General features: G+C 35.5%; 1 protein-coding gene and 1 non-coding gene across 2 annotated transcripts in view; both read left to right on the top strand.

Annotated features, from left to right (window-relative positions):
• Positions 1 to 12,238, top strand: part of LRP1B (LDL receptor related protein 1B) — a 1,678,044-nt gene that overhangs the window by 1,558,595 nt on the left and 107,211 nt on the right. Inside the window, exons 80-82 of the mRNA XM_065928990.1 lie at positions 5,321 to 5,437; positions 9,837 to 10,010; positions 11,898 to 12,023. Of these exons, the coding sequence (XP_065785062.1) occupies positions 5,321 to 5,437; positions 9,837 to 10,010; positions 11,898 to 12,023 (417 nt within the window). The remainder of the gene's footprint in view (positions 1 to 5,320; positions 5,438 to 9,836; positions 10,011 to 11,897; positions 12,024 to 12,238) is intronic.
• LOC136165618 (U6 spliceosomal RNA) lies at positions 6,799 to 6,905 on the top strand. Its single transcript, XR_010662625.1, has one exon. It is a non-coding gene; the product is annotated as a U6 spliceosomal RNA (small nuclear RNA).

The following is a 12,238-nucleotide window of genomic DNA, read 5'->3' as shown; positions in this document are numbered from 1 at the left end:
TGACCTGCTTTGTTTTGTACCCTAAGTTCAAATTTCCATGTTACTCCAGGTAGCTCTTGACTTCCTACTTTTGCATTCCAGTCCGCTATAAAGACGAGGACATCTTTTTTGGGTGTTATTTCTAGAAAGTCTAGTAGGCCTTCATAGAACCATTCAACTTCAGCTTCTTCAGCATTACTAGTCAGGGCATAGACTTGGATTACTGTGATATTGAATGGTTTGCCTTGGAAATAAACAGAGATCATTCTGTCATTTTTGGGATCACATCCAAGTACTACATTTTTGACTCTTGTTGGCTATGATGGCTACTCCATTTCTTTTCAGGTATTGTTGCCCACAGTAGCAGATATAATGATCATCTGAGTTAAATTCACCAATTCCAGTACATTTTAGTTCACTGATTCCTAAATGTTGTTGATGTTCACTCTTGTCATCTCCTGTTTGATTTCTTCCAATTTGCCTTGATTCATGGACCTAACATTCCAGGTTCGTATGCAATATTGCTCTTTATAGCATCAGTCTTTACTTCCATCACCCATCACGTCCGCAGCTGGGTGTTATTTTTGCTTTGGCTCTGTCTCTTCATTTTTTCTGGAGCTATTTTGCCACTCTTCTCCAGTAGCATATTGGGCACCTACCGACCTGGGGAGTTAATCTTTCAGTGTCATTCCTTTTTGCATTTCCGTACTGTTCATGGGGTTCTCAAGGCAAGAATACTGAAGTGGTTTGCCATTCCCTTCTCCAGTGGACCATGTTTTGTCAGGACTGTCCACCAAGACCCATCCATCTTGGGTGGCCCTACCTGGCATGGCTCATAGTTTCACTGAGCTAGACAGGGCTGTGGTCCATGTGATCAGTTTGGTTAGTTTTCTGTGATTGTGGTTTTCATTCCCTCTGCCGTCTGATGGATAAGGATAAGAGGCTTATGGAGGCTTCCTGATGAGAGAAAATGACTGGGGGAAACTGGGCAGGGCCATGCTCGGTAAAACTTTAATCCAATTTTCTATTGATGGGTGGGGCTGTGTTCCATCCCTGTTGTTTGACCTGAGGCCAGACTATGGTGGAGGTGATGAAGACAGTGGTGACCTCCTTCAAAAGGCCCCATGTATGCACTGCTGCAGTCAGTGCCCCTGACCCCTCAGCAGAGCACTGTCGACCCACGCCTCTGCCAGAGACTCCTGGACACTCACGGGCAAGTCTGGATCAGCCTCTTGTGGGGTCATTGCTCCTTTCTCCTGGGTTCTGGTGCACACAAGATTCTGTTTGTGCCCTCCAAGAGCCTGTTTCCCCGGTCCTGTGTAAGTTCTAGTGGCTCTATGGTGGGGTTAATGGTGACCCCCTCCAAGAGGGCTGATGCCATACCCAGGTCTGCTGCACCCAGAGCTTCTGCCCCTGCGGCAGCTCCCCGCTGAACTGTACCTTTGCAGAAGACATTCAAACACAGCTCTGGCTCAGTCTCTGTGGGGTCTCGGGGTCCTGGTGCACACAAGGTTTGAGCCCTCTGAGCATCTCTGGTGGGTAAGGGGTTTGATTCTAATTGTGATTTCTCCCTTCCAACCATCTTGTTGGAGTTTCTCCTTTGCCCTTGGACATGGGGTTTCTTTTTTTGGTGGGATCCAACATTCTCCAATCGATGGTTTTTCAGCAGTGAGTTGTAGTTTTGGAGTTCTTGCAGAAGAAGATAAGCACATGTCCTTCTGCTCTGCCATCTTACACCACTCTCCTCAAGACTAATTATGTGTTGAATGACTGAAGATATGAATGCATACCATTTTTAGTACTTTAATCTATGTTATGGTATTAAGTTCTCTTTTAATAAATGTTTTAGGCCCAATATTAAATGCAAGAAGCATAATCTATATTCTGATTCAGTCAATTGTGTGGTGGGTGAGTAGGATGTACCATGAGAGTAGGAACATGATCTATTTCAATCTTTGTTACATACTAGGGCCTGACAGTATATGGTGCAAGGGAGATGCCTTACAAATATGTATTAATTACTTTCTTTTAAAAATGAATGCTTTTCATTTTTCCCTCCAATAGAAGGGCATGTAGAATTACATGAGTTTGGCTTAAATACCATATTATTTGATATCCAAAAGCTTATTTATGTTACTTTTACATCCTCTCAGATTGTGGCAGTTTCTGACTAAACAGAAAAATAAAGAAGTACATACTGGCCTGGTACAGTCATAATTATTTGATTCACATGGCAAATTCTTTGTCCTTGGCCAATGAAAGATCTCTAATTAAATGAGATCGATAAACACTTAAGGACTATTTTTCAATTCCTTGATGCATTATTTTGCTAACACTCATAAATAACTCTGTGTGTGTGTGTGTGTGTGTGTGTGTGTGTGTGTACACATACATATATATGTAGGGGAAACCCAGTGGCTCAGTGGTAAAGAATCTGCCTACCAAGCAGGAGATGCAGGTTCAATCTCTGAGTTGGGAAGATCCCATGGAGAAGGAAATGGCAGCACACTCCAATATTCTTGCCTGGGAAATCCCATGGACAAAGGAGCCTGGTGAGCTATAATCCAGGTGTCACAAAAAGTCTGACAGGACTGAGCAGCTGAGCACACAAACTCACACACAAGCACATATATGTGTAAAAATAACTTTAATATAGTCTAATATCCAAAACCTTTTATAGGTAAGCTCCCTGAGAAATTACTTTAAAAAAAATTTTTAAATAAATTTGATGTAGTGGTAAATATCCTTAGCTTTTTTTGGACCCCTTTTGTCACCTCTTAAATCAAGAGTAGTGTATTGCACACTTGCTTGTTATTACTACCTTACAAATCTCAGCTTTCCTATAACATGAAATCTACATAATCTCTTTCTCCCTTTCTGAAAACATAATTTATTTCTCTTCTCCAGGTCTTCTCTGTTAAATATCACATTGGTACTGTGACCAGTTCTCATAAGATTTTGCTTTTGCCATTTTCTGTCTTTTTTTTTTAGACTACAGTGGAAATAGGGAAACTAGTAGAAGGATCTTGGAAAAATTCAAAGTTAAAAGTTAGATTCAAAATTCCCTAAAATGTAAGCTTAGTCTTGATACCATGGGAGATGTTAAAAAAAATGATTAGGGTCTTTATCATGTGCTCCTAAAACTTATCAGGACTTTTTCTTTCATAAGATTTCCAAATTGTCTTTCTATTATGCTCAATTAGAACAAGTAGATATTTTATTTAAAATTTTCTGCACTTTCACTGACTTGGTTCCAGATATTCAACATTCCCAGTTCACATAAGAATGACTTTCCTGGGAGTTGATTTTTTTCTCCACTTTATTATTGCTTCTTTATTAAAGACAAAAAAGATGTGATATTTTAAAGATACAGAAATGAATTTGTTCTTTCATATAAACTTGACTCATCTCTGTAACAAAAAGTTAGTTGATTTCTTCTTTAACTTTTTAATTTAAAAGACTATCTCTTTTATTAAATGGCTTAAGGAAAAAATCAAAGTCATTGATTTGTGGATTTAGGGGAATATAAATACCACTCATCTAAAAGCTTGTGGTAAAATTTTTATCTAGATGTCATTCCATCCAAGCTAGTACAGTATGGGACTATAGCTGTATGTGTCTTAAGCCTAGACTAATAGTGCAATGTATGACACATTTGAAAAATTTTTACTGCTGTTGCATCTGGCAAAACAATATTTGTAATTAAATTAGATTAATACCTATTGTTTTCTTCATTTCTATGATTAACAAATTTAATATTTAAATGTAAAGATCAATTTGGTTGAGAACAACTATTTTTCCTTAAATCTACCACTTTATTGTATTACACTGGTGAAAAAGAAAAGAAAAGCATTTTAAATCTTTTGTAGACAATGATTTTGAAGTAGAATAGTGGCAGCAAGAAGCTGGATCATTTTATGTTTCACGTTACTCATAATTACACATGAAAAAGCTAAGGTCTAATATCCACCATAACTCCAAATAGCAAATTAATCATTGAGCAGAAGCTAGTAAAACACAGGCCACTTGTTTTAATTGGTAAGTCATTTCTCAGAGGCTGATTGGACATAGAGCATCTTTATATTATACCTGAGAAATATTTTTATTTAGTTTAATTACACTTGGGATAGACACACTTTACTGAAAAATTATTCCCAAGTGATTTTCACCATGATATGTTTTCATTTTGATTGTTAAGTTTTGATCTATCTGCAAGGAAGTACAAGTATAAACTCAAAAATACTTTTCATTCAGTTGCCTTGCCTTTAAGATGGCATTAAATTTCCTCAATTTTTTTCTTTATTGAATGATCTCATTCAGAAAGCTTTTTAGCATTCAGATACCAAAGGTATTTTGATTGCATTGTAGTTTCAAAGTGTGTCATATGTCATATCTAAAGACTAGCTATGTTTTAAATATTGAATATCTACAGCAGCAAAGATTTATCATAGAATTCATATGTTATGGGTCTTACTTTTCTAAACTGAAAGAAGTTTACCTAAGGTATTCTATGTGTTGATGATATGTTTGTGCAAGAAGACACTGACTAGATCCCATTATGAAATAAAAAACTGAAAAATAGAAAAACATTATTTTTTACTGCATGTCATTTTAGTCCAGCGGTATTCATTAACAGATACTGATAATGAAGAGAAAGGTGGCAGTCTCAGAGCAAATTAATGATTAGAGTAAAAAATTAGAGTGAAAAATGTCAGTACAATGAGAAACTTAATTAAGGAATTTACTATTCATTATTCCCTACTGTAAACATCAATCTTTACTCAATTTAAACTTCAGCATGCACACAGGTGTCTCATAACACTATAGGCCATCTCAAGTTGGTGAAAATATCTTATGATTAAGCTCATGAACTTTTTATTTTCTGCAAAATGCACCTTCATGAAAAGATTCAAAATATAGCTAATTACCTGGAATTATTTTAAATAATGTTTGCATAAATGATTTAAAAGATGAATTAATTCTGTGTGTACTATAAAGGTTAAAAAAAAAAAGTCATGAGAAAGTTTTCTAGAAAACAACTGTAATTAAGAAACCAGTAAGAGTAGGAAGGAGAGGTATTTAGGATGGCTTTTCCTATGTGAAATAAAAATATTTTTTGCTAGGCTGTATTACATAAATTCTGTGTAATTTATTAACACATATAGAGATTAAGTTATTTCATTTTTTCTGATTTTTGCACTACCATGACATAGACTAGGTAATTTCTAAGGTGTTTGAAAAAAAATTGTTCAATTATAACAATACATTAAAAAGAAGAAACATAATTTTAAATAATCTCGAACGTATTGCTGGCATCTGTCTGTGTGTGCTGATTTTACAGGTCTGGCTGTGGATCATTTCAGTGAACGGATATACTGGGCTGATCTTGAACTCTCTGTTATCGGCAGCGTTCTGTACGATGGTTCTGATTCCGTAGTCTCTGTCACCAGCAAACAAGGTTTGTGAAGTGCTTTTCTTTCTGCCTCTGATTACCATTGAGCATATTAAATAATGATGCATAGATATAACTATGAAAGCCTTACTTTCTGTATTTCCTCAATTTATGTCTCTTTTCAACTTACTGTGTACAGCTTTGTGTGTGTGTGCGTGGGTACTCAGTTGTGTCCGACTCCTTGTGACCCCACAGACTGTAGCCTACCAGCCTTCACTGTCCACGGGATTTCCCAGGCAGCAATATGAAAGTGGGTTGCCATTTCCTTCTCCTGGGGATCTTCCCCATTCAGGAATCAAACTCGTGTCTCCTGCATCTTCTGCATTGGCAGGTAGATTCTTTACCACCTGGGAATCTCATTTCAACTTGTAGCTCTTACTTGTAGCTCTTACTTGTAGCTCTTATTCATTACAATTTTCATTCCTGCTACTTAGAATAACAAAGAGGCCACACCAGAAGAACTTCTTGACTCCAGGACAAACATGGTGCATTGCTGCTGGATTCAGAAAATATTGTTTGTTGCTTCTGTGGATGTTCTTTTCTGAGTAGATGACTTCAAGTAGTCAAGATTAGTGCATGGGAATACTAATTTTTATTTCAAATTGCAGTGATAAGTAGGAAATGAGTTACTATATAGGTAAAACATCATAGTAGCATTTATTATTATGGGTAATTGATAGGGATACTCTCATCCATGTGAAAGCAATGTGTGAAAAATGAGAGTTTACTTCTCCTACAAGTGACTGCAGAATCTACCAGTGCTCTGCTTTCATGGAACCCTTTTTATCTCCCTCTCTATGTCTATCTTCTGTTTTTCACTCTCATTTTTTACTCCCTTCTGTAACTCACACTTTCCTTGCCAGGGAGCCTCAGTTCTTTCTGCTTAATTTATTTCCCTTCTTTTTCTCTTTCTCTTTCCTACCAAAACCCCTTAGCTATTTACCACAATTTGTTCACAATTTATACTTGAGGTTTTATATTTGCATACTGATTTGCTTTACTTCTTTGCTTCCTTTTTTTTCTTTTTTTTCTTTTTAAGCAAAAGCAGAGAAGTTGCTAGAGGAATAATTGCATTGAACTGTTACTGTGCCCGTATTAGAAGAGTGTGTTTTTTATTTAATAACACTAAATGGAAAAAAAAAAATTCAACATTCATGTAATTGATTACAAAAATTAACCCATTTTAGCTTGAGTGTATATTTTACTATTTCAAGAAACAATAAAAGAAAAAAAACGTATTAAAAGGCATTTTATGTTTGACAACATTTAGATAATAAGTAAAATATAAATGGTGCTATTTCACTTTTTAGAAATTTCAGTACCAAAGTTATATATTTTTATAAAAATCTCTAAAAATAGCCGTTTTAGTACTCGCTTCGGCAGCACATATATTAAAATTGGAACGATACAGAGAAGATTAGCATGGCCCCTGCGCAAGGATGACACGCAAATTCATGAAGCATTCCATATTTTTTTAAGTAAAGCGCTCACTGTGTATAGGAATTTGTATTTTGGAGGTGCTTGATCTATCTACAAAGAAAAATTAGGAATTACTTTATTATAAAATGCTCCTAGAAGTCTTAATTGTGTTTATTTTTTAAAAAAACTGTAATGTTAGACTTGTGTGCATGGAAGCAATTAAGGTACATCATTATTGTAGTTTAAAAGTTGTACATGATAAGACATATTTTGTTTTTACTGTATGTTTTTACTGAATGATCTGTTCCCCATCCCAAAGCAAGCATGAATAAAATTAGGTTAAATGTAAAAAAAAAAAAATAGCCATTTTATAAATGTGAGAAATTATTATTATTACTGTTATTCTCAGCCAAACTAATTGTATATATGGTTGACATTCACCAATTTGCTTTCTTTATCCTATTTCTAAAATAGACAATAGAATGTCAGATTTGGGGGGATTATTTCCCTATGCAAAACCAATTTATGATTGATAAAATTATTGCTCAGACAATTAATTTGACCATTAATTTTATACAGTGGTGGTGACAAATAGATTCAAGGGATAAGATCTGATAGACAGAGTGCCTGAAAACTATGGACAGAGAGGTTCATAACATACAAGAGGCAGTGACCAAACCATCCCCAAGAAAAAGAAATGCAAGAAGGCAAAGTGGTTGTCTGAGGAGGCCTTACAAATAGCTGAGAAAAGCAAAGAAGTGAAAGGCAAAAGAGAAAAGGAAAGATATACCCAACTGAATGCAGGGTTCCAGAGAAGAGCAAGGAGAGACAAGAAAGTCTTCTTAAGTAAACAATCCAAAGAAATGGAGGAAAACTACAGAATGGGAAATACTAGGGATCTCTTCAAGAAAATTGGAGATACCATGGGACCATTTTATGCAAAGACTGGCACAATAAAAGACAGAAATGGCAGAAACTTAATGAAGCAAAAGAGATTAAGAAGAGGTAGCAAGAACACAGGAACTATACAGAAAGTTTCTTGATGACCTGGATAACCATGATGGTGTGGTCACTCAAAAAGAGCCAGACAGCCTAGAGTGTGAAGTCAAGTGGGCTTTAGGAAGCATCTTTACGAACAAAGCTAGTGGAGGTGGTGGAATTCCAGCTGAGCTACTTCAAATCCTAATAGATTATACTGTGAAATTGCTGCACTTTAAAGTCAGCAATTGGAAAACTCATCAGTGGCCACAGAATTGGAAAAGGTCAGTTTTCAGTCCAATCCCAAAGAAAGGCAATGCCAAAGAATGCTCAAACTACCATACAATTGCACTCATTTCATATGCTAGCAAGGTAATGTTCAAAATCCTTAACTCCAAACTTCAGCAGTATGTGAACCATGAACTTCTAGATGTTCAAGCTGGATTTAGAAAAGGCAGAGGAACCAGAGATCAAATTGCCAACATCCACTGGGTCATAGAAAAAGCAAGAGAGTTCCATAAAAACATCCACTGTGGATCAAAACAAACTGCGGAAAATTCTTCAAGAAATGGGAATACCAGACCACCTTACCTGTCTCCTGAGAAACCTGTATGCAGGCCAAAAAGCAACAGTTAGAACCGGGCATGAAACAATGGACTGGTTCCAAATTGGGAAAGGAGTAGGTCAAGGCTGTATATTGTCACCCTGCTTATTTAACTTATATTCAGAGTACATCATGCGAAATGCCAGCTGAATGAATCACAAGCTGAAATAAAGATTGCCAGGAGAAATATAATTGGCCTCAGATATGTAGATGACACTACCCTAATAACAGAAAGAAAAAAGGAACTAAAGTGCCTCTTGATAAAGATTAAAGAGGAAGGTGAAAAAGCTGGCTTAAAACTCAAAATTTAAAATAGTATGATCATGGCATCCAGTCCTATCACTTCACGGCAAATGGAGAGAAAGTGGGAAAGGTGACTTTATTTTCTTGGGCCCCAAAATCACTGCAGACAGTTACTGCAGCCATAAAATTTAAAGACTTCCTCCTTGGAAGAAAATCTGTGACAAACCTAGACAGCATATTAAAAAGCAGAGGCATCACTTGGCTGATAAAGGTCCAGGTAGTCAAAGCTATGGTTTTTCCACAGCCATGTATGAAAGTGACTGTTGGACCAGAAAAAAGGCTGAGTGCTGAAGAATTGATATTTTTGAATTGTGGTGCCAGAGAAGACTCTTCAGAGTCCTTTGGACAGTAAGGAGATCAAGCCAGTCAATCCTTAAGGAAATCAGTCCTGAATATTCATTAGAAGGACTGATGCTGAAGCTGAAGCTCCAATACTTTGGTCACCTGATGCAGAGAACTGATTCATTGGAAAAGACCCTGATGCTAGGAAAGTTTGAGGGCAGGAGGAGAAGCAAGGGGACAGATGATGAGATGGTTGGATGACATCACTGACTCAATAGATGAGTTTGAGCAAACTCCGGGAGATAGTGAAGGACAGGGAAGTCTAGTGTGCTGCAGTCCACGGGGTCACAAAGAGTCGGACACAACTGAGCAACTGAAAAACAAGAAAATGAGAATTTTGTGAACTGTTTTTGTGCAGTGGTGGTTATCAATGTCATGTAAGCTTTATGTTTGCAAACTGTACAACAGAAAAGATTATTCTGTATAATAAGCCCTCCAGGAAATGCTTTGTGATGGTAAAATTGATTAAAGTGATGATGGAATTGGTTTTTATGTTCTTAGTGATAAGTTTAATATCTCACATATTTTTACTGCTAATAAAATTAGCAGTAAGTTATTACTGCTAATTATTACTGCAGTAATTATTACTGCTAATAAATCAATCTTATCAATTTTATAGCTAATATTAAAATATTATAATTCTGAAAGTTTTTGTTAACAGGAATAAGATTTTCAGTATGATCTTGGATAAACTTAGTTTTCTTAGGACTGACTGTTTACATTTGCAACTTTTATAACTCCACTTTTAAAAAATTCTAGGTTTGTTACATCCACACAGGATTGATGTCTTTGAAGATTATATATATGGAGCAGGTCCTAAAAATGGTGTATTTCGAGTGCAAAAATTTGGCCATGGTTCAGTAGAGTACCTAGCTTTAGATGTTGACAAAACAAAAGGTGTTTTGATTTCTCATCGCTATAAACAACTAGATTGTAAGTATAATATTTTATACTATTGTCTATCTTGGCAAAGTTTCTTTCTTATGATTCTCAAAATAAAGAATTTTAAAATTCAAAACTCTTTTCATGGCTTAACTCCAGTAAGTTAAGTTACTTTAATTTTGATTGCACCAGACTTTTCAAATTTTCAAAGACAAGATATAAATAATGCAAAAGTTACTATTTCTGCTATAACAGATATGAAAATTTCAGGATTTGGTGTGTTTTCTTGGAACTAGAATAACTTTGTTATAAAAATCTCTCTCATACTATGTTTTTTTTTCTAAATTCTTAGTAAAGCCTTATACGTCTATAGTTAAACCATGCAAGTAAGGAAATTTATCATTAGCCTTTTTCACTCACTGATAGCAAAGTAACAATTATAGATCTAACATTTCATCTTTAAAGGTATCTGAGGAGAACTGTTCTCAAGAGTTGTATTTTCTCTGTTTATGATTTTTACTGCTACTTTCTCTCTTAAAAAGAGATAAATATTTGACATTGGTATCTTGAAAGATATGTTTCAAACACAGCCATAAAAATATTGAAGAACAAAGAAATAAAATGTGGCTGAAATTCTAGTGATCTGACTTTGTGTATCAGTTCACCCTTCAAAATATTGTTTAAGATTTACTTATATTAATAATTATTCCTTTGGTGAATAAAAAGATTTAATTTTATTCAGTATGATCTGGAAAGGTCATAATTGTATCAAATGATTTCTGGAATCAGGTTAAAACAACATATACTTCCCTAAAACCTTCCTGAATTTCTATTCATGGTTTTGCTGCTCTTTACCAGTGATCTGACACATATCATTCCAAGGTTAATATGAGGATATCACCCTCTCAACCTCTAGTTTTGTCTGATTCATATTCATAGTCAAATATTGCCACCTTCATGAAAAATATATAAAGTCTACCCTAAGTATAATAGGTACTTGAGTAGTGGTTTTTACACAATGAAAGTGACTTTCATAGTCACCATTTCACTTTCTCAGTGTCATTTCTGTTTCATTCTAATGACAGATTCTATACAGAAATCCACGAAGCAGCTGTTGCTATAGAAGATACTGATTGAATAGAAATTTAGAGAAAAGTAAATGTGGTGCCCATTTATCCATGCACACATCTGAAGGAAAGAAAACCATATCAAACATGTTTTCTAGAGAGAAAAAGTCATGTTTTGTTTGTGCTCTAACAGATAACTACATATGGATTGTAAGCCTTTGTAAATATCACGGGGAGTTCTTTCTGTCTGTTAAACCAGTCTTGAAACTATTTAAAATGAAAATTAGATCCCAAAGACTTCAGTTGGCTAGACTTTTACAATAGTCCTAAACTGCACTTCTGTGTCTCAGATCAACTCTTTGCCAAAGGAAAAGTGACAAATTATGTGTTTGATTTTCCTCTCCCTCATGGAAAATGTAAATTAAGGTACATTTTCTATTAATAATAGATGCTGGGTTGTTGTTTTTGTTTAGTCACTAAATCGTGTCTGATTCTTTTGTGATCCCATGGAGGCATGCAACCCCCTAGACACCTCTGACCAGGAGATTTCCCAGGCAATAATGCTGGAGTGGGTTGTCATTTCCTTCTCCAGGGGATCTTCCTGACCCAGAGATCAAATCCAAGTGTCCTGCATTGGCAGGTGGATTCTTTATCACTGAGCTACCAGGGAAACCCTTAGATGTTGGTTAGTAATTTCTTTTCATCTATAAAGGAGGACTGTAATATTGAAATAATTTACTCCTGGTTAAAAAAAAAATTGATGTTATTTCTTTTCAGCATTGCTAATTCATCATTTAACCTTGTTGAATTTTATGTTTTTGAAACCTATTGTATTTATAGTTATGTTCTTTTTCTGTTTTGTTTTGATCAGTACCCAATCCATGCTCGGATCTAGCATGTGAATTCCTCTGTTTACTGAATCCTTCTGGGGCCACTTGTGCATGCCCAGAAGGAAAATATTTGATTAATGGTACCTGCAATGATGACAGCTTGTTAGGTAGGTAAACTTCATTATTCTGTAAATAATGAATTACTGTGTAGAATAAATGTTCACAACCACTAAAACTGAGCAGAATTAGCTACTCAGTAATCACTGATATCGTTTCCACGATATCACTGGTTCGTGAGTGCCTATATAAGCTATTATTTTCTCTGATAATGACTTCCTATTAGTTGATTTTACATTTATTACAAAGCTGCATTGAGCACCTA

The sequence above is a fragment of the Muntiacus reevesi genome, chromosome 3 (genome assembly GCF_963930625.1).
Source record: "Muntiacus reevesi chromosome 3, mMunRee1.1, whole genome shotgun sequence".
In the NCBI taxonomy this organism is placed as follows: domain Eukaryota; kingdom Metazoa; phylum Chordata; class Mammalia; order Artiodactyla; family Cervidae; genus Muntiacus; species Muntiacus reevesi.
The sequence above is the reverse complement of the archived record's forward strand: the minus strand, read 5'-3'. Positions and strand labels throughout refer to the sequence as shown.